This window comes from Pempheris klunzingeri, chromosome 1 (assembly GCF_042242105.1).
Source record: "Pempheris klunzingeri isolate RE-2024b chromosome 1, fPemKlu1.hap1, whole genome shotgun sequence".
Lineage (NCBI taxonomy): Eukaryota > Metazoa > Chordata > Actinopteri > Acropomatiformes > Pempheridae > Pempheris > Pempheris klunzingeri.
The window spans coordinates 8,438,232-8,461,476 of record NC_092012.1 but is presented as its reverse complement, the minus strand read 5'-3'; the positions used below and the strand labels follow the sequence as shown (position 1 = coordinate 8,461,476).

The following is a 23,245-nucleotide window of genomic DNA, read 5'->3' as shown; positions in this document are numbered from 1 at the left end:
AAACTTTTTCTCCACTGTTTTGTATTGTTCTCATTAATAATGTCTCCACTTTTAATAACGGAGTCGGCTGCCTGATGTTAAGCCGAAGTAGAAGGAGATTTGTGCTCAAACCATCTCCCCTCTTAAATCCAAACATTTCTAAAGCTGTGTTTTACTAAGCAGCCACAACTCAGCTGAAATGACTTTAACTAGGCGCTCTTGCTGACTTAGAAATGGGGGATGGGGTTTAACAGAGGAGTGTGTGTGTGTGTGTGTGTGTGTGTGTGTGTGAGGTGGTGGGTGGGGGGGGTATGGGGTCACACAGGAGGAGAACTGGGAGGGAGGGGGTTGGTTTTTTTTTTTTTTTTTTTATATTTTTTTTTTCTCTCCCGGCTCTAGGAAAGAAAGGGAGGAAGCCGGAGCGAGGCAGAGAAGCCCGAACCAAGTGAGAGGAGATGGATGGTGGGGGGAGGGACTGGGGCGACAGCGCTGCTTATTGGTAGGCTGGGTCTCTCTCTCTCTGGACGGATTGACTTAGCACGGGTCGAATTACACCATTTGTCGTGCATTAGTTTGTTTTTCTCTCAGCCAGGAGAAGTTGATTCACTACGGCGCGCACTATATATGTATATGTATTTTTTTTTTTTGTTGGATTACAGCATCGCGTAAAGGATACAAAATAACCCATTCAGATGAGGTGAGTTCCTTGCAGCTACGTGGATATATACTTTGTTGCGCCGCATTACGCAGTGAAAGTCGAGGGGGAAACTAGAGAGGAGAAGTCTTTACTGGGATACAAAATATTCCTTCGCACCACGTCGCTATGCTGCTCTGCACAAGTGATGGTTGCAGGACAGGAATAGTTCAGGTCCGGACTATTTTTTTTTAAACTTGTGCTTCAGTCAATTCTGCGATTCATTCATCTTTGACCACAGGTTACGTTTATCTCTCCGTCCTGCTCGGAAGCGTCTTTCCAGCGCTCGTAAAGCGGTGTAATAAAAGGTAAAACACAACTAAACTGTATACTCACCTCTTTCTTTGTGAGACAGTTTACCCCCCCACCACCCTCCCCGCACCGAAGCAGTCAGAAATCTTTATTATAGTAAGTTCTATAGGCGCGTCATTAAACATCAGATCAAATCTAAACTGGTGAATCCAAAACTTATACGAGCTTTGCAAACACTCACAGAGTTATGTGTAAAAATCTATTTCTTTTCACGGCGATGGATGTGTGCTATATCAAGCTCTCCGTCAGTCCACACGCCCTCTATTATTTTAAGTCAGCATTAAATCAATGATTGTGCGTGAAGTCGGAGCGCTGCGCAGTCAGGATAGCGCGTCGTAAATGTTTATGCCTTTTCCCTCTGGTTTCCAAAGTTAATAGTAGCGGAGGGGGGGCTGGTTGTGTCGCTGCATGAGGGAGGGGGCTGCGTGGTCGTGGCAGAAGCTTTGAAGATCAGTCATCAGAGCGCAGGGGCCCGGGGACGGAGACAGAGCAGGCAGGCAAAATGCTCCTATGTGGCGAGCGGAGCTGAAATCTGTGCGCAACTGGATGAAAGAGAGAGAAAAGTGGTGTCCGGATGGAGCTTAAAATAACAGGAATATTACATGCTGGGTGTTTTCTCGTAAATGGATTACCAAAGGAATATGACATTGAGTCGGATTGCCCCATTCATGAGTGAATTCGGATACTCAAGGTAGGTGTCCACGATGGTTTTTAATTATTGATAAAAGTGTATTTTTAGGACACGATCTGTGTGGCGATTTGAAGACGCACCTTTGATTTAATAAATCATATTAATTTCAGTGGTGGCTTCAGTGTTACCCGGAGAGCTACTTTGTGAACAGAATGTAAGGAAATGAAGTAGCCTGTGTGGATTTCAAAGTAAAATTCATCATTTTCTAAAACGTGAATATACACATAGTTTACACGATTTGCCGACGATAAAACGAGGGCCACGCCAGTGTTGGGCTCATTAGCAGAGAAGTGTCTTATTTTTCTCCAGTTTTTCCCACTCAATAGATAACATCCTCCCATTGTGTCCTGTTCCGAGTTGTGTTTAATGACTCGGGGTGTGAATTTTAAGTGTTTTCAGACATTTCGCCTTCACAAAAATCAACTTGGAATAAAGGCAACATGCCCGTGATTGGACGGGCTAAGATGGCAAACACAGTATTTAAACAATAAAGGATGAGCAGGACGCGCGGTTTGGAGATTGTGCACTGCTCCCTCCCCGGTGCCTTTAATTCATGATGTGCATTAACAATTTCATTATGGTATTCTTCTATTGGATAATATGGGAGAAGCGCTCGTAACCTTTCAGGAGGCAGAGCAGAGCAGAGCCCAGCCCCGCGCATGCATGAGGTGCTGTGGAGGCAGTTCAACGCAGCCCCATCTCTGTTGTCACTCCACCGCTGTCCCCCGCGTCTTTGTTGTCTTTTGTACGAGTCCTACGTGTGGACTAAAGGGGTCTGAAAAGATTTACCACGGATAAAACTTGAATGCCTTTTACGCCCCCAGTCCGCACAATGCGAGCACTGGAGCCCCGGGCTGCTGCGTGGATTGCGAGAGCCAAAAAGAAGAGCGGAAGATCCCCACGCAAAAAACTTGGGTGGGGGGGAAATGACCATCAAAAAGAAGGAGGAGAAAAGAGGAATAATAAAGGAAGACAGGGGAATCCGAATGGTGCAGTCGTCTCTTAAGGATGCCTGCAAGTGTGAGCGGGTTGGGGTAGTTTTAGGAAATGTTCTACTGCTCCTCATTATCGAAGGAGATGTGGGAGTATGAAGGGATTGAGCCAAAGCAGATGAACCACACAGGCTGAGCAATAAAAAAAATGCTTATTCCAAAGTTGTATCTATAGACTAACAAGGTGTGCTGAATTTTTTTTTTTTTTTTTAAAAAGTCATGTGTGGACTTGATTTTAGTATGTCAATTGGTGCTATTCACTCAAAGCAGTGCAGCCCCTTTAAAGAAAACATTAACCAGATGTGAACATTTCCCTGAAAATCTGGAGGCTCTGAGTTCTGTCAGGAAAACAGGAGAACCTCAGTTTAGTTACCGAAACTCCAAACTTGATTTTGGCAGGAGCGCCACACTCCAGCCAGGTTAAACATCAGAACCAGCAGAGGGTTCGATGGCAGCACAGCTGGCTGGTATGTCTCACTCCGCCTCACTGGTCACGAGGTCAGAACTCAGCGACCAGAACGATCACCGTTAACCTCCACTACAGCCGGCCGTAACCCCGGAACAACCGCTATTAAAGCGCACAGCCTTATGGTCGCCCTAAACCGCTGCTCGGAAATCAGATTGTTCAATGCTAAATTGGTTGAGTGGTAAAAGTTTGACCCTGTGTGCAGCATTCGGAGTCAAGATGTTTCTACAGTTTGCTTTGTTCCCTCAGAACCCCCCTTTTAGGAGCCCCAGAGCAGCTCTCCTGTACGTAGGCCTGCTGACCGGGGGTGGGGCTCTATTGTGTTGACTTGCCCAAAGCCCCTTTTGTTGCTTGGTCACACCTGCAGCTCAGCCCCTTTGTGCTCGACTATAGCAGAACTACTGCTGAGAACAGCCTTTCTCCTGTTTCACTCCTCCTCTCGCCAAGGTAGAGAAGAAAGGGATGGAAGCGCGGTTTAGGGTGGCACAGCCCTCTCCCTCTGCCAAATCTCTGAAGCAACAAGTCCAACCAAGCCCCTCAGAAGCAATCCTTAGGTAAATAGCACGCGATTAGAGAGTGGTGGCTGTGACTGAAGTGGGAAAAGGAGTGGAAATCATTTCTGGGCCTATGTGGCTGCTCTAATCATCAGGTTGACTCATTTTCCTGTGTGGCTGCATCTCGATTACTTTCTCAGAGCCACAGTTGAGAGCTGAGGCGGCCATGTTGTTGGACGTATCCAGTTTTGGACTGTCACGCATGCTTACACGCGCATGTAGCCATACATACGCTGAGTGTGAGGAGTGAAATGCCCGACACTGAACTGCTGAGCTATCTGGTTTCCTGCGCTGTTAGGTTTACAGCTCAGCATGGTGCAAGATGACAGGTCAAGCAGCCTCAAGCATCGGCGGCCATTGTTGTGCTGGGATTGCATGCACGCAGAATTTATGAAACCTCACGCACCGCCGTTGTTTGCCATCCTTTTATTAGCCCAGATTCCTCCAAACAGGATTTCCTTTCAAAAATACATCCATTCAGCGTTGCAGCGGAGGAGAGGTTATGGCTGACATATGCCAGTGAAAGCGCAGCAAAGAGAAGAATATGTGTTAATCTGTCATTTTAGGCTCGGAACACTAAATCCTCGGCCGTAACCGCCAGAATCGGGCTGCAGACCCCTACACCCACCATCAGTAGAAATAGCAATCCGCCAGTCCCCCTCCCCCTCTCCTCTCCCCTCCCTGTGTTTAACACCATGGGCCCGAGCCAACAACATCAGCAGGGAAAGTGCGTGGTTGTAGGACATTGAAAAGCCTGTAATAACAGAGGTAGAGTGAGGCTAGGCTGAATGGCACTGAGTTGCGTGACAAGACCAGCGTCTCCAGGCTTGTTGAGGCCTATATGTGCACGCACATACACACACCCACACATACAGTCTCACACACACACACACACACTCTGGAGGGCAGGAACCAGAGAGCGCAAAGGAATAGTCAATAGAAAACATGCTGGGCTCACTAGAGATTTGAGAAGTAATTTTAGATCGCTGACCTCTGGATGTCTTCTGTTTCTGTTTTACATTAAAGTTTCTGAGGAAAGCCTTCGCCTTCGCAGTATGGCTATTACCATGCAAGGAATCATGGGAGATTGGAGCTGAGCTTCTGGCTCTGGTTGGAGTGTTTTTTCTCCTGAATTGTTGAGTGGAGGAGAATGGAAGGAAAAAAGTGTGTGTGTGTACGTGTGCGCTTATGAAGAGGCGATATAGAGCAGGAACTCTAAATTCTGACAACCAAGGAAATGATTTACCTGTGAACACAGCCAAGTTTGGGCTCGAAGCATAGCCTGCAGCCTGTATGATAGCACTATAGAATTGAAATGTGGAGCCTAGTTTATTTACCTTTCACAGCTCCTTTTTTTCCTATTGTTGTGTGTTTGGTATCTATTCCTGTCCCAAGCTTCCCGTAGAAACTCAGCAATTTATTGCTTGGGTTTTATTAAGATCCTTTCTTGGTGCGAGAACGTCTGAACCAGGTAGTGAAAAAATAGCAACGATGCTTTTAAGGAACAACACTGTCTCTCTTTACAGAGCTGTATCACTTCTCGTTTAGATGAAGTTGCTGAAAGGTTTTTTTTCTTCATGCATAGATCTGTGGATTGTCTGTGTCCAGACATTCATTTGTATCTAGATTAGAGAACGGCGACTGCTCCAGCATCATTTGTGTTAGATGTTATGAGAAGAGAAAGCAAACATTTTGGCCACCATACAATCTGTATTTTGTCAAAACATCAAACCTGTAATTTAATTATTAAGTGGACTAGTTGAGATGAAGCGTCGTCTGTCCAGGCCTTGCATTACTCAGTCATAATGACACTGCTCTTTCAAAAGCCTCTATATCCCACAGAACACTGAATAGCCATGATTACACCCTGCTGATGACTAAAACACTCTGGCATTACTGATAAAATCTCCACTATTCTTTTTAATGACACGTCATCATACAGTAACTGTTTAGACCAAATCAGATTATTAGTTCCTGGAAAATGCGCTGTGGACTTAATATCAACATGTAGGCTTTAACGCAGTGCAACTAATTTGTATGTCAAGTAATCTGCAGACACTGACACAAGGTGATGTATATTGTTGCTGTCAGGTACGCACTTCACGCTGCCTAATGTTCAACTTAACAACGATGCGTATTATGATTCACTTAATGTTTTAAGATAAGCGTTTACGAAGATTTAAAAAGGTAAAGGTTCCTTAAAAAGTAGTCAGGTTGTGAGTTATAAAGTCCTCACATGGCTACAGTGATATGGGAAAGTCCATGGATTCCCTTTGGCGGCTGCTGATCTGCCATGCTTCCTGTGTGGATCAATCAAAGCACTAATGGCTTGGCAGGCGGGGCTCACAGACAGCACTGGAGCAGGTGTGCTTTGGGGCTAATTGAAAAATTAGTCAATATTGTGTGTGTGTGTGTGTGTGTTCGTGTGCGCGCACGCCAGTCTTTGCATTACAGCATTTGAAAGAGTGATTATGTATGTGCAACCGTGTGTGTGTGTGTGTGTGTGTGTGTGTACGTATCCCACTGTGCTCCCAGCTAATCCATCCCTCTCCCTGTGTGACGTCTCCCGGTAAATTGTTTATATCCGTTCAGGCTTTGCCTGCATGAATAATTTGTTTGCCTTATAAATATTTGAATGTACACCGATCATTAATATGCACAGACACAGTCTGTCTCTAAAGCACTCCTCCACGCACTAACATACACACTAAACCCCTGCCACTCCCACGATAAATTATTACCAATGTAGTTACTGGTGTATCATGTCCACAATCTGATGCTGTACAAACTATTGTACACAAAAATTACTACTATGTCAAAACAGCTGTACATGACTAGATCCTCATATCACAAAGATGAGCGAATCGCTGCACCGCAATAAATCACAGCAGCTCCAAGGAAGGACTGGAGCAATAACAGCCAACAGAGCGCTAATAGAAGTCAGCTAAGGTCAGAGCAAAGGCTACACCAGTGATGGTGATGAAGTTGCAATGTGCTGATTAGTGTTGAGCTCAGGACAAACCAATCAGAGCACAGATGTACAGAGACAGCAGGCCTGCCACGTTTCTAACAGAGTGGACTTCCGCTGCATCCAACACACACCGAGGCACCCCACCGGTCAGTTGGCTGACCTTCCCTTAGACAGCAGATGCAGGGAGAGGCAGAGGGGAAACGCCAAGCACTGCCGCTGAGAGCTCAGTCATCAATAAGCCAGAGTGGGCATAATGTGTGCCTTATGTCTGTATTTTACTACCATAGTGGGTAATGACAAAAAAAAAAGAAAAACCTCACTGTGGAAATTGTGTTTTTTTTTCAGGATTTGGCTCCTAAGGCTACAGTTGTCAGATGTGGGTTAAATATAACACAGAGAAAAAAAAGGGGGAAAAAAAGCATGCCTTTTGTGTGTGTTTCCAGGTAACATCTCCACTAGTGTGAAACAGGAAGTGTCGTCTGTGAGCAGCCATGGGCCAGAGAGCTGCGCTTCTGCTCAGTGAGCTGCTGCTGCTGTTGCTGACAGCCTCGCGCACTCTCCTCGCAGTCAGCTTCCCAGAGGACACCGTACCCCTAGATGTCGTTGACACACACTGTGAGTACACGCACGCCCACAAATGAGCTCAGCGGAGGAGCAGGGTTACGGATTAAAATTACAGCGACTTCACCAAAAAAAGTCAACAACTATCCTTAATGTACAATTTTTACTCATTCCAGTCACACATGGAGTAAAGACAAACACCAGCAGCCTCCTCCTCCTAGTCGTGTCAGCAGTTCAGACACTAGCATGCCATATCCATAGTAATAAAATCAATCTGCTGTATGGTCAGCTGTAGCATTAAGTGGATTTCATTTTCATCTCTGTGATGTTCCGAAACAACAGAGATGTGCTGACATAGGCAGCCATTATCTCTCACACACACACACACACACACACACACACACACACAACAGAATGACACAGATAGGATATAATTATACCAAATATACAGTTGGTGTATTACTGTACCATTACCTTAATTGCAGGAGGATTTGAATAAAGCACATACACAGCATATTTATTTTTAATCATAATACCTTCAAGTTAAACATAGCAAGAGTGAGTGTGGATTCTTCGTGCAAGAGTGTCTACCTCTACCGTGAGTTTCTCATTAATTGTGTGTGTGTGTGTGTGTGTGTGTGTGTGTTGTTTTTACAGTTTCACGGAGGTACCCTGTGTTCAGAGGCAGGCCCTCTGGCAATGAGTCACAGCATCGCCTTGACTTTCAGCTGATGACCAAGATACAGGACACTCTGTTCATCGCTGGCAGGTAAACTCACATGCACACTCTCTCTCTCTCTCTATCTCTCTCTCTCTCTCTCACATCCCCCACACCAATATACTCAGTCTTTCCTTGGCAGGTAAACAGTGGCGTGAGGGGGGAAAAAGCTCTTAGTGTTATTGGATCTGTGGGTTCTAGGCCTGCATTTGATGTATATGGCCAGTATTGATCCAGGAAAGGCGTCTATCATGCCGGCCTGATGCTCTGTCAGGGACTTCTTGGCATCTTTACATGTCTTTTTGGTATTTATGGGCACTGGGATTAATCTGACCAGCCAGCACTAATATTGTAGCAGGAAATCACCTCGACATCTACAGTATAAAACTCCCACCTCTGGAGCCCCTGTAATCTCCACCATATGCATCACTGCTGACAGGTGGATCCTCCTATTGCCAGTTTGGGCTATTCACATGTTTTCGCTGAAAGTGAAACGAACTTTCAGCCGTTGGTTAATAAAATGTGGTTCCAGTTGGTTTTATTACTGTTTTTAGATAACTGACATAATCACAGCAATAAATGGTTGTCATGGAAAAGTTAACACAGAGGTAATAGGTAACAGCCAGTCATAAAAAAAAGCTTTAAAGAAAAGAGTTCACTATACAGTGCGTTAACTCTGCTGCAGCCATGTTTTTGTTTACATTATACAGATGTTTGAATTTAGCATGCTTTAGTGTAAGCATTTAGTATTTCTGGCAGAAAAGACCCAATGGAGAGGACTGGTTTAAACCCACTTCCACAAACAAGAGTAGCCTGTAACCAATGTTCACAGTAAATGAGGTCCTCTAATGACAAGTACAGTTTGGGGAAAAATGCAAATAATGCAAATGAGCTGGTGGTTACGCACCAGAGTGCCTCTAAGAATGTACAAAAACAAGAAATGGCTGCACCTAAGTGTGAATGACACATTTTAATCAAACTGCTACCTTTTAATGAATAGAAAGATTTTCATTTTTAAAATGGAAAAATTGAAAATGATTGTGTTTTATAGAGGCATACTCCTGGTTGTGCTGTCACTGACCTGTGTGTTTTGTGTCTGTCCACAGAGATCAGGTGTACTTAGTCAGTCTGAGAGAATCCTACAGGAATGAGATCATTCCTTACCGGGTAAGATTCTCGCCACAAGCTGCTCTCTCAATCCACAAACACTAAAAGGGTTCCATAGAAAATACAGAGCCATTCATCACAAACTGGACAGGTTGTAAAATGAGAGAGTGGAAAAGGGAGGACTGTGCACGCGGGTGCAAGAGTGCGTGCGTGCTGGTGAATGTGTGTGCCGAGTGTGGCGTGCATGTGTCTGATACTTCATGTTGGTTTTTACAGAAGCTTACATGGCGATCAGGCCAAGCTGACAGAGAGATGTGTGCCGTCAAAGGAAAACACAGAGTACGTATTAAAAAAAAAAAAAAAAAAACCTTCGCCTTGCACCTTTTGTTATATATTCTGCCACATGGACAGAGACTTAGACTGTGACCACAGACGGTGGCTGCCTCTCAAATCGCCGTTCTGTTCTGTTTTCAGGACGAGTGCCACAACTTCATCAAAGTGCTGGTTCCCAGAAATGATGACCTGGTCTTCATCTGTGGAACCAACGGCTTCAACCCCATGTGCAGATACTACAGGGTCAGTATTCAGTAGCCAGCCTGCCGTGGCAAAGTCACTGTCATAAGTCAAAGTTTGCACGCTCGGCTGTGCACAAAATCTAGATGAGCACAGTGTAAAGTAATTAGGGGTAACACACCCTTTACTTTCGCTTCTTTTTAAGTATATTTGATTAGACTGGTTTGTCTGGTTTGTGTGCGTGTTAGTGTCTCCATGTGTGTTCGTTTTCACTCAGTCCCCTGACAGAACTCCTTTAATGTGTGGGTGATTGTTGTTTTCCCTACAGCTGGATAACCTAGAGTTTGACGGGGAGGAGATCAATGGACTGGCACGATGCCCGTTTGACTCCAAGCAAACCAACGTTGCCCTTTTTGCTGGTAAGGGTCAAACGCACACCCGCCCACACGCAGTTAGTCCTGCTGAAGAACAACTAATGTGTTCCTACTTATGCTCTCATTATCACCTCTGTGTCTTCGCTACAGTAAAACTGTGCCTGCAGCAATAACAACTCAGCCAATTAAGCCTTATAAACGAAGAGAAACAACACAGCGCAGAAGAGCAGTGCATCCTACTTTTTGGTGACTGTACTGCTTGTCGTTTTATCTTTTAGAGGGGAAGCTGTATTCCGCCACCGTAGCTGACTTCCAGGCCAGTGATTCTGTCATCTATCGCAGTATGGGTGATGGATCAGCTTTGAGGACCATCAAATATGACTCCAAATGGTTGAAAGGTGCGCGAATGCCTCTTCATCTTTCTCAATCTTTATTTCGCTCTCCCGTTACTTTCCGGGAGATACACTTGTCTACCTGCCAGCTAGCTAAATGCCCATGGTGCCTTAGCACGGTGTATGTACGTCTGTGGCTGTCAGAGCTGTTTTCGGAGTGATCGAGAGCTCTCCTGCCTTGCCAAGCTCCATGGGGATATGGCCTGTTCTCTCCCAGGCAATCTAGGTCACCCCCAGTCATATACAGCCTGGTACAAATCCCTGAAATATTCAACATGCACAGTGGTGGTGACGGTGCAGAAATACACTTCAACTCTCTGCCTCTGTCTCTCCCTCAGAACCTCATTTCCTGCATGCAGCAGAGTATGGGAATTATGTGTACTTTTTCTACCGAGAGATTGCAGTGGAGCACAGCAATCTGGGCAAGGTAAGACAGTGCACCTGCCGTTTATAATGCATTACATATTCTGCACAGATACAGTATGCAGGCCTTTATCCAAAACAGGCTTACACCTCCCTCAGTGCATGCATTTCTGCCACAAATGGCCCCAGTGGTAATGGGGGCCCATTCAGGCGGTGACAGTACATCGCATTAGAATACGCGAGAAATTTCAGCAGCCAGTGTTTGCTGGGAATGTTCTACTAATGTAAAACCATTACACAGTGAGAGGATTTGTCTCCCAGAGATTGCACGCTCTGTGTCTGCCTCTCCCTAAAACACACACACACACACACACACGCAAAGGGCATTAGGATGTTCTATGTTTGACGCCAACTTCAGATTTGACCATGCCTCATCCTGAGCTGGTCTGGCTGAGCCACAGGAAGTCAGCATCTTCCATCAGCCACCAGCCAATAAATATTTCAACCCGACTAATGCTGGGGTGACACCTGGCCTCTGATGTAAGTTTTCACTGATAAATTATTAAAACCATTAGAGGCAACTGCTTCACACACTTCATTTATACTCTAAGCTTTGGTAATATGTGCAGTTGGACACACATTCACATGGCGCTGCATTAGGCCGGTTGGATGTGTTCTTTTTTTAAATATTTGCTCCAGTCAGGGTGAACAATCTCCGCGCACAAAGTCAAAGATGAGAGTATGTGTTTGTTAAGTCGTCTGTGACGGGTTGCTACAGGATGGAGAGATGCATAATTCAGGATGTTGAAGTGTTTTTAGTGACGTTCACTCAGCTGCTTTCCTCTTCCGCCCCCGCTCCTCGCAGGTTGTGTATTCTCGTGTGGCCCGGATCTGTAAGAATGACGTCGGCGGGTCACAGCGGGTGCTGGAGAAGCACTGGACATCTTTTGTGAAGGCGCGGCTGAACTGCTCCGTGCCAGGGGAGTCTTTCTTCTACTTTGATGTGCTTCAGTCCATCACTGACATCATCAATATCAATGGAGTTCCCTCTGTGGTGGGAGTGTTCACCACTCAGATGAACAGGTGAGTAATAGCACTTAGTTGTTGAAATAAAATAATGCCGCTGAGAGACAAGACATTTAGAAGTCGAACTTGGATTTTACAGTTTTTGCATATCTTTCTGCACAGTATCCCGGGGTCAGCAGTGTGTGCCTTCTCCATGGCCGACATAGAGAAAGTATTCTGGGGCCGGTTCAAAGAGCAGAAGACACCCGACTCTGTGTGGACTCCATTTGCAGAGGACAAGCTGCCCAAACCTCGGTAAGGATCGAACTTTTCTTTTTACAAATTCTAAACCTCCCATTGCATACAGAGCCGAGAGGACAAATGAAAAAAAAAAGGCCAAAAAAAAAAAAAATGTTGAAAAAGAATTGAAGATTTTAAATGTAGCTTTTCCCTGAGCAGAAGGCACATGACGCAGTCCAACCTGTAATTTCTTCCCCTTTTCTTAACATTTCTTTGTCCAGGTTAAACCTAATGAAATCAAATCTTTTTCACTATCAAGACCAAGTTATTAGCTTCGGTCCAGCAGACACATTCACCATCTGCTGATGACTAAATAATTAATTTGGCATGATTAGACGTGCTGCATATTTAACCTGTTTACAGTCCTCACGTATATTTGCAGCCCTGCCCTGTGTCCAAGACACAAAGTCCACAAAGCACCTCATTATCCCAGTAAATCATTAATGGAGGATAACCATGCATATGTATATTTTATGTTTCCAGCTGAGGCCTTTTGTGATCCTAATAAGCACCTGCTCTTCTTCCCCACCCTCTCATTGCACTTTTCATCAATTTCAATGCACATTATTATTACTCCCTGGTGTGTGATCGTATAGACTGATCTTTGACCTTTTGCCCTCTGTGTGTGCTTACCCTCCATCCTAGACCCGGGTGCTGTGCAGGTCATGGTCCAGCTGCGTCCTTTAAGAGCTCCACAGAGTTCCCGGACGATACCCTGCAGTTCATCAAGTCCCACCCCCTCATGGACACAGCTGTGCCTTCTATTGGGGATGAGCCTTGGTTCACCAAGACTCGTGTCAGGTAAACGTAGAAGCACATTAGGGATGAGAATGACCCAATGCAACACCTCAATTTCTGCACCAGCACCGTTTCAAAACAAACTCTTTTTTATGTTTAACCAAACATGACATGTCTCATTCCATCAGTGTTCAATGCTGCCTTAAAACAAGCAGCTTGCCACGAACTTTGCCAGAATAAAATAGTGTAAAATTCACAGTGACATTCCAATATGAACGAACCTCAAGTAAAAAATAAAGAATCTGGCGAGGTGTTTGATTTTTGTGCTACACACACCTTCAGATCAGTGCTGAAAAAGTATTGAGGTTCAACACTCAGATAAAAATCAACAGGGTGTCATTTATATTGACTTGTCTCTATACTTACAGTGGACAAAGTAAGTCAACAGTCAGGATTGTGATATAACAATGGAGTAAAAAAAAAAACACTTGGCCTTTAGTAACTCAAGAGCTGAAGGTATTTATGTGTTTAAAATGGCCCCTATGATTTTGAATGTGATAACCCCTGCTGTGAGTAACACATGCTTCTCTGCTGTGTGTGAAGGTACAGACTGACAGCGCTGGCTGTGGACAATGAAGCAGGACCTCACAAGAACTACACAGTGGTGTTCATCGGGGCTGAGTCAGGGGTTGTCCTTAAGGTTTTGGCCAAGACCTCTTCTGTGTCTCTGAATGACAGCCTGCTTCTGGAGGAGATAGATGTCTTCAACAGGGCCAAGTAGGGATACACACACTTTTCACCCCCCCGTGTCTGTCTGCCTCTGTTCTCTTTTTCTGTTCCCTGTCTGTGTCCTGGCTGAGGAGTCATCAACTCTTAAAGTAAAGCTTCTGGGTACAGATGGCAGCGTCTGTCTGCTTTCTGTTCATTCTTTGCAAGTCTAATATTTTTCCTTGTGCTTATTTGAGGATGCAACCACGCACGCTGCTGTGTCAGAGGTTAAAATCTTGTTAAACGGTTGCAAAAACGCTTGGTGACTTCCTAACAAGTGATTAAATCTACAGAGACTGAAACAGTAGACAGACTTATCTGATAAACCTCTGATCAGGTTTCCCGCTTCCCTTCCCAGGTGCTTGTCTAACCATGAGGATGACAAGCGTGTCCTCTCGCTGCACGTGGACAAAGATGCACACAGCCTGTATGTCGCCTTTTCAAGCTGTGTCATCCGTATTCCCCTGAGTCGCTGTGAAAGGCATTCTTCCTGCCAAAAGTAAGTGATACGCTACTGTGCACGTAGGGGGTTAAAATGTGCTTCGTACGATCGGTCATAGGTTTGTGACTTTATTGTTTTGTTTTTCAGTAAATGTTGTAAAGGGACTGATAACAGCTTCACCTTATACCTTGTGGTTAATGTTCAGTCACAAATGATTATTGTGCACTTCCCAGGATGATCAGTGTTCTGATGGTGTGCATGTGTGTGTGTGTGGCACCAGGTCCTGCATTGCATCAAGGGATCCTTACTGTGGCTGGACGCCTCATGGAGCCTGTGAGAGGATAGAGCCTGGTGCTTTGTGAGTTCAAGCCTCTGCTGTAATATAAAGTGCAAATATTGATGAGAAAATTACATCGCAAGAATTCTTTGTGACACTTTGATTAATATCTCTGTCTGCCTATCTCTTCTTCACTCTCTTTTCAGGACTGGATACGAGCAGGACGTTGAAGTAGGAAACACAGCCCACTTGGGAGACTGTCATGGTACGGAATCTCATCTCCATGCCATGCCATCTATCCAGAGACGCATACAAACATATACACTGACACACACACACATGGAACACAGACTCATCTCCACACACACCATGAGCCTGCACACTCACAACAGTAACCACTCCAGTAACTTGCCCCTACATAAGTCTATGTGCAGTATTAACACACACATCTGCATACAGTACATGACCACCTGTAACATATGCCGTCTGTGAGGCAGAAACATGGACATGTACAATCAGGGTCATGTTCAGCTGGTGCAAATGGTAGAGGTCTTAAGGTATCTGATGGCCAGAAAATGTGCCTTTACTGATTTTACTTTAAAATGTCTGTCCCTTCATTTGTACCAACTAAACATGACCCAGGCTGAACCTCAGTATTGATCAGAACCAGAGGGCCTCTAGTGACTCCAGTGAGAGAAGGACACTGCTAGCGAGTGCTTCATATCTTTATTATTGAACCAACTAAACTGCACTCTTGGTGGGATTTTAGTTTTTTTTATTTTTTCCTTCTGAATTCCCTTATACTGATTTCTTGTCCTTTTGAATTCTTTTAGCGTTTTTGGGCACTACATCAGCGCCAGATTACAAATCATTTGGCGACCCTACCTCTGGTTAGTTTGATCTTTTACTCAAATGGTTTCTTTCCTTGAGTTCAGCATCTCCAACCCTGTCTTTCCACCACTGCCACCATTCATCTTTTCTTACCAAGCACCTCCTGAATGCTAATGTCACCTGCTTCATTTTCACCCTCACAAGCAGATTCACTGGGCATCGCTGTGCTCCATCTCAGCACAGATTCACTTCCTACTTTTCGCTCATCATTTCCTGTTCTGAATCCTCCTCCCTCTTGCATGCCCACACACCATCCCTTGGCATCCTTACTGTTGTGTACCAACTCCTCTTTGAACCCTAGTATCTCTTTTTCCCGTTCCAAATTGTCTTAACAAAGAACAAAAATGTACTTTCATTGGTCTGAGACATTTTGTTAAAGGTTAACTGTAATTAGCTTTATTCGCAATTTTGTCAGACACTAACCTTTGAAATTACCCATTGCCGATGCCTACTAACTGGGATGATAACGGTATGCTTCACCCACGTCTGCACAGTTTATTAACAATTTGTTTGTCACCACAGACATGGAGTTGTCATCAGCGCCAGTCACTGTCCACCCCAGTGGGCCCATACACCCCCCAGTACTCATACCCACTCAGAGCCCCAGCTCTGGGCCTGGTCCAGAGCTCTACGGCTCAGGCTTTGTGCTGCAGGATGACCCAGCCACCTCCCATTCTTTAGACTCTATCCCAGGGGGCCAAGAGGGTAAGGCCCGCAGGGAGGCAGCCAGCATGCTACATTGAGCCTGATCTGATAGCTGCCAACAACTCTCTCTAAGCCAAAATGAATGTGAATCCACACATAGGCTCACATATGCAAACACACACATGCACACAATGGCAGCTGTTTAGAATTTCCATTAGATAACATGGCAGATTTTAATTTAGTCGATTTCTTTTTCAAATAGACATTATCATACATAATTTATGTTGCTATACATATTATATTTTCATGTTACTGTTGTTTTCTTTCCTTTAAATTGTAATTTTCTTATGTTCTTTCTTTCTTTTGAATTATTAATTTGGTTTCTAATCCTTAAACGCTACACTCACCGTTCTCTTATTGTTTCTTTCAAATCTTTTGTTTGGTTGTAGCGTCTGTCTCTTCTAGTATTTTTTAACTCTAGTATTAGTAACAGTTTACCCTGGCTGGTAGATTATTGACTGGGCCTGCTCTGCCACATCACCAATGTGGCCACACAGTGGATGACTAACTCTTTCAATGTCTGTGGTCACTAACAAACTTCCAGTAGAGCCGTAGGTGTCTCAACACCTGAAAGGCAAGTGCTGCTTCTCTTTCCTTTCAACAACTTCCTGCTGGTTGATCTCTTGTGCGAAAAGATTGATTTGGCGCTGTTATCTCAGATAAGAGAGCATTCCTAACCAGTTAAACGCATGACAAAATTCTTCTAGTGGAACGTGGATCAAGGCAACCCATTAAGTCTTCCCTTGTGAACTAACATAGCACTGCTTCTTATAGATGGTGAAATGGATGTGGGTACCTAACAGCTTCTGCCAATTTTCACCATATTTCTTCTTCATCTGAGTTTAGATGAATAGGAATGTGTCAATATTTGTAGAATTTGGTTGTGGTTGACTCACTACCTTTTATGGGGGGAGGTGTAAAAGCAGAAACTCTTGCATGGTTGTGTTCACTCACAAACATGCACATTTCTGCCGCTGAATGGGGAGGGACGCTTCACTGAGCACCTTGACTCTTTACACCAGGGGGTTAACCAATGCATCAATGTTTTGTAGGTGTGTGGGATATCCAAGCAGGTGAGACCAACCAGATGGTCCACATGAACATCCTCATCACCTGCGTGTTTGCTGCTTTTCTCATGGGTGCTCTCCTGGCTGGTCTGATTGTTTTCTGCTACCGAGACTCTTTCCTCCGTAAGCCAAGACACGTCCATAAGGATGCAGAGTCTGCACCATCCTGCTCCGACTCCACTGGGAGTTTTGTCAAGCTCAACGGCCTCTTTGACAGCCCTGTAAAGGTACAGCCAGAAAAAACAGCTGCAAGTCTACATCAAAGTCTTTTGTGGAGAGCAGTGATTTAAGAATATGTGAAACTGTGTATAATCTCACTCTTTTGATTTGTCGTCACATTCTTAGGAGTACCAAACCAACATTGATTCTCCTAAGCTGTACACCAATCTGCTGAGCAATGGCAAAGACCTGAGTACACCCAACGGTGACACCAAGACCATGATTCTGCGGGACGGCTGTCAGCCCCCTGAGCTGGCTGCCCTGCCTACACCTGAGTCCACCCCTGTGCTTCAGCAGAAAGGCCTGCAGCCCATCAAAAACCATTGGGAGAGGGCTCACGGGAAGGTCACTGGGCCCCGCAAGGAGTCCAACTCATCAGCCAAGAGTCCTCAGTTCCTTCCCTCTTCTCCTGCTCCTCCCAACTCCAACCCCAACCAGCCTCACCTCGCCCTGGGACACTCCCACATCCCTAGTGCAGTTGTGCTGCCCAATGCCACACATGACCACTCGAGCTTTGACAGTGGAGAAGATTCGCTGCCGCATTCATCTGAAAAGAAGCTGAAGAACCCAGAATCTAAGGGAAGTAGGAAAGACCAAAAGAGGTCTGTGGATGCCAGAAATACCCTAAATGACCTTTTAAAACACCTCAATGACTCTGTGGCCAACCCCAAGGCCATTCTTCAAGAAGGATCAGGGCCCCGCCCAAGGCAACAGCTCACATTGGAGCCCATGGAGGAACTGACTGAATTACCCCCCAGGGTGCCAAGCCGTGAGGCTTCCCTGTACTCTCCCTCCTCCTCCCTGCCCAGGCACAGCCCCACCAAGAGGGTTGATGTGCCCATGCCCACCACTCCCACCACACCCACGGGCAGCCTGAGCATGGGGGGAACCCTGGAGAGACAAAGAGGGGGGTATCAACTCCATCGGAGTGCCTCTCACAGGCACTCCTTATCCACCTCACCAAATGCGGTAACAATGGGGGTGTCTGTGTCTCGTCAACACAGTATGAACAGAGGAGGTTACATGCCCCCAACACCCCCCTCCAGACTTGACTCCCATGGTGGAGTGATGGGGGCAGGAATGCACTCACCCCATCCACCATCAGTATCCCGACAGAGCAGCTACAGTGGGCACTGCTCACTCCCTCGCACGGGAGTTAAACGGACCCCATCGCTAAAGCCAGATGTGCCCCCTAAACCCAACGGATTTTCACCACAGACTTCACAGATGCGAGTGGTTAATAAGTACAGTTATTAAAAGAGCATGGACACTTCTGAGTGAGCTCTTGGCCTTGACTGTAGAGCTTTGAGCCCTGAGGGCTTGGGGGAGGGGGGGCTTGCGGATGGGGTAGGGCCTAGTGTGTGTTTGTGTATCAACTTGAGGTGTGTTCCCCCTTTAAATGATATGCACATTCACTCACACTAAAAAGGGAAAATCACGCATGTGGCCAAAGATACTCCTTGGGGCTTTTTCGCTCCCTATGTCTCCATCTCCCTCCCTTGTCACGGTAGCCACAGGATATTACAGTGGAGAATGGTGAATCTGCTGCTCCCCATTGTATCTGGGCTTGGGTGTCACCCGTTCCCACATTAGGTACGAGGTTAAGGACACTAGTTAGGGCCACTACAGCCTCTGTGCATGTGCTACCAGGTTAATAACAGTGGAATACTTGAAGAATGGGTCTCATTTGTCACTGCCCTTCAGCACTGTCTTCCCACTAATGTGAACTGAACAATGAGGAGAGGTAGGCCAAGCCTCTGTTAAGATGGCTGGGGGCAGAGGAGAGGAAACTCAAAAATTATAGTGCTTAGTTGCACATGACCACAAACCGCAAAAGAACTGAGAAAAAGAGAGCAAATGAATGTGTGAGTGTGTGTAGGTTGATTGGAAAGCAGGTTTGTGTAAGGGACAAATAATTGGCCTTCACACTTGGTTATTAGTGGTGCCACATGCGAAGAGATGCACCTTAAGACCTGTCAAAGACCTAAGTCACTGTCTCTCATTTCAACAATATCAACTCTTCTTTACTCTCATTTGAACCCATCAGATCCGAGCCTAAACCATATTTTTGTGTCACTCTGTAGTGTTTCTGGTAATTAGGTAAGGCTGAGGTTGGTTAGTTGGTTATGCTGGGTGTGTACTGGGACATTGTAACTAGGAAAATTTACATAGTACATTTGCTGCTATTGGTTTTGGACATAGGCGTTTGTCTTTGATTTTTTTTTCTCTCCCAGACTTGGATAGCCCTTCATATGGGTGTGCACATCTGCTTGTGTGTATGTGTGTGTGAGTGTGTTATATTGCAAACAGAGGCCAAGACGTACCGTTTTCGGCACCCAAACACACTGTTAAAACTGATACAAGGGGGGGAAAATGCTTCTCTCCAGGACTGAAACCTCCCCTAACCTCCACTGCCCCTTTGTAGGAATTATACTGTTGGTTCAAGAGACTTCTTTCTTTATGTAGCAATGGTATTAAGAAAAAACATACATTTCTCATCTCATTCTATAAATGTATTTTGAACAAAATGATTTGCCTTTATAATGTTTTACTGTGTTATTTAAATAATTTACCATATGAAACTAAAGCAACACCAATGGTGTAGCCCATGTATATGAATTCAGCATTTCAGGGCACTTATGTTCCATCAAACTTGTGTGTCCCCTAATAGAAGAACACTAGAATTCGCCTCCTACATTAATCCTATTAAAAGGTATATTAAACTGACCCTAGAACAATACATGGATGTAACACTCTGTCATCTGCCGTGCTGGTTCTGCAGCCCTTGTTCCCTGTGCAGCTTCCCTGCGAGTGGCCCTTGTACAATCAACACAACATTTACCAATGTGTCCAAATGAGTCATGCTGGGAATGACAAGATCCTGTATATACTTAAATACTATAAATAAGGAGTATAAATATTTTTAGGCAAGTGAACCTGAATCTGTGCATTGTGTGCCTTATTCACAAAATGAACTACTACAGTATATATAATATTGGCAATGTTGATTGGTCCTCTGTATGTTATTGTCATATACTAAACAATTTTTATACAAGCAATTTGAAAATCAGCAGGATGTGTTGGAAAAAAATCACTACCTAATCTGAACCAATGTGAAGTGGAAAACAAATTGACTGATAAGCATTCCACTTGAGGATGACAGTTGTTTAAAAGGACAGTCAAAAACATTTATTTGGGGTATAAATCAATTTTTCTCCTTTACTGCCGGTGTTGAAAAGAAAGGTGTTAATCCACCACAAAGAGGTGCCATGCAGTGAATGTATTTTCTTGACAGCGGGATGTAGGGTGGTTAGACCTTGTACTGTGGAGCAGTCGGCTCAACGCAGCACATCCTGCCCACAGCCAATGTATTAACACAGTGTTCATGTGAAAGCCGCCTGTTGGCACGGGCGGTGGTTTTACAGAATCTGTAATTCCCCAGGATTGCAGTGATGAGAATTGTTTCTATTGGCCAGTAGGACGACTGAGGGATCATTTCCCTTAGCTGGGTACGTTATTTGGGTGACATCTGCAATCCTATCAGAGTGTCAGTTGCCTGTTTAGCCCAAAGCCACATTTTGTTTACAAGTGATGATTGTATGTAAAGACTTTCTGCCTGTCATCTAACCAGTGTTTGGGCTCTCTTTTCTACTCAACACATGCACACTGACATCACAAACATACACTCAACATACACTGCACAACTGCCTTGTACATTGCAATATGAACTGGGTCTTTCTGTTGCAATCTAAATTGAAGCCTTTATATTTCAGTCTGAGCTTGGTGTATGTGCAGATGAACCGGATTTTGTCATGTAATTTTGATTTAAATAATGTGCAACATGGTGATGCAAGGCCAGCTGTATATATGATCTCCAGAGTATTTGAGCGTGTAGATATGTTGTAAAGTTGTACTGTGAATGTGTAAATAATAATAATGGTCTTTGTTTCATGATATTTTTTGTTGATTTTTTTAACACGGCATGTATAGTTGAAATAAAACATTACTGCACAGAAATAGTGGTCTTGATCCAGGACATTACATTTAGCCTGCTTGGGTTTCGTAAGTCTGCTCTTGACTTTATGGCATGTGGATATGATGAGGAGTCGCAAAGAGCTAAAAATCAGATGCTTAGTGCCTTGTGAATCCAGCCTAAGAGTCATGAGATATATTCAGTACTTACAGCATGGGGTAATTCTGTTAGTGTCCTAGCAAAGCTCTGTGAGCTGACTATCAGAGACATTAAGAGTCTGCAGAATGATTAAGAGCCCCGGACTATTTTTAGAGCGTGGCTGTTTTGAAGTTTGGGGCCAGCACAGAGTCAACCACACCAGATAGTATGTGGGAAAGTATTATGTTCCTGTAGACACCAAACATCTGGACTAACTAGTGCTCAAGGCATAAGATCTGAGCCACCAATGAGCTGTGGAGGAACGCTCACACACTAGCACATGCATACATTTAGATGCATGCAGCATAAACATCGCATGATGTTACGCACAGATAGCCCTCTGATAAGATTAGCTGTCAACAACAAAGTAAAAAGAAGTGATGGTTGGATGAAGGACAATCACTTTTATGTGTTTCCGATTTTGCAGGTTGGAAAATACTTAAATTGCCCACTAAGGAATGACCACAGACTCCGCTCTCTAAAAAGGCATAAACATGCACATACAATTACAGTGCTTCATGTGAAGTACACACACATCCAGGAACATGCAGACAAATACATCGTAAAAACAGGATTTGGTGTTAAAGCAAGACAACATGAATACAGAGGCATCTGTCCAAACTGTCCAAAATCACAAACATGGGATGTCATGGTGGCTTAGCGGTCTAAAAACGCATACCACATAGCAGCAACATCTCCGACCTGAATCCGTCCAGAGATCTTTGTTGCATGTCGATCCCCCCTCCCCACATTTCTTCAGTGTTTACTATCAAATACAGCAAAAACAAATCAAAAACATCATCTTAAAAAAACCTCCCAAAAAACTTTTGACCATCATATACAATCACCGTTTTGTCTGCTGACTGCCTGCAGAAACTCAAGTCAACGACCATGGTAATATTTGAAGTCAAATTATCTAGATTGAAAGGAAAAGGGGTTTCATCTCAGTGATCCGCACATAAAGACGGAGTGCAGGAGGCCTCTGAGAGCGTGGCTCCTGCTTTCCTGCAAAGACGTTATGCAGCCCTTTGGCTGTTTGGCCAGGAGGCTTTGTGGCTCATCGCCGCCGTCAGAATGTTGACACAAGTGCTCCTTCATTTGCTTTCAGCAGGACCTCCTGAAAACTCACACCTCCTAGCAACCCAGCTCTCTCTCTCTCTTTCTATCTCTCTCACACACACGCACGCGCACGCACACACACACACATACACACACACACACACACACACACACACAAGGGAGACATTCTCCCCTGTGGGTGTTCTAACGGGGGTTGGGATGTGATTTGGTTGGGAATAGGGAACAACAAAGAGGCGCCTTTTGCTATTCTGATGTACGTCCCATCCTCTCAATTTATCAGATGGTCTCTTTGAATTAGTGGAGGCAAATCAAACACAGCCAGTGATTCTGTAGCCGTTTCATTCACTTGTCCATCCGCCTGCCCACACTTAGTCTCATTACTAGCACCGACTGTTCCCAGACAAATAGCATGTGTTGGTTGTCATGCGGACCTATCTGTGTGTGTCTGTGCACATGTGTGTGTGAATGTGTGTGTGTTTACTTCACAAGGGACAGAGGAAGCAGATGCTAAAAAAAACACCTCGGTAACGAGTGATGCGCAGGTAGGTCACTCATCTAGATGCAGGAAAATAAGAAGTAAATTGCCAAAATTGGAAGCACAGATTAAAATGTGCTTTGAAAATGCAAACCCTCACAAGCAGAACATAGACAAACACAAAAATACTTAGTACATACTAACACAGAGAGAGTGATCAGCTCCATTTCTCTGCTTTCTGGCTTACTCTGCAGCATCTCTTTAGAAATTTAAGGATGGCGATTAGACCGAAAATCGTCCATCTGTAGCCTACTCCTTCCTGTCCTCTTTTCTTAAAAGCCCGGAGGTGAAACCAGCAATTACGTTTACAAGCCTCAGTCATGGAAAGGTGCTTAGACGGTTTCTTTGTGGGCTTTAGCG

At 44.7% G+C, this 23,245-nt stretch overlaps 1 protein-coding gene across 5 annotated transcripts; it reads left to right on the top strand.

Annotated features, from left to right (window-relative positions):
• The first annotated feature begins 528 nt into the window (after nucleotides 1–528).
• Nucleotides 529–21,105, top strand: sema6d (semaphorin 6D). 5 transcript variants are annotated; one of them, XM_070837422.1, is made up of 20 exons: nucleotides 529–676; nucleotides 7,103–7,274; nucleotides 7,878–7,989; nucleotides 9,045–9,105; nucleotides 9,322–9,384; nucleotides 9,520–9,621; nucleotides 9,887–9,977; nucleotides 10,211–10,330; nucleotides 10,663–10,751; nucleotides 11,553–11,770; nucleotides 11,876–12,007; nucleotides 12,638–12,793; nucleotides 13,334–13,507; nucleotides 13,857–13,997; nucleotides 14,221–14,298; nucleotides 14,424–14,482; nucleotides 15,051–15,107; nucleotides 15,631–15,813; nucleotides 16,866–17,107; nucleotides 17,226–21,105. In XM_070837422.1, exons 2-20 carry the CDS (start codon nucleotides 7,151–7,153, stop codon nucleotides 18,354–18,356), a joined length of 3,333 nt encoding a protein of 1,110 aa, XP_070693523.1. In that variant the 5' UTR covers nucleotides 529–676; nucleotides 7,103–7,150; the 3' UTR covers nucleotides 18,357–21,105. The 5 variants fall into 5 exon arrangements, with proteins under 5 accessions (XP_070693523.1, XP_070693603.1, XP_070693610.1 ...); XM_070837495.1 differs by lacking the exon at nucleotides 529–676 and adding an exon at nucleotides 1,461–1,676; XM_070837502.1 differs by lacking the exon at nucleotides 15,051–15,107.
• The last annotated feature ends 2,140 nt before the right edge of the window (nucleotides 21,106–23,245 follow it).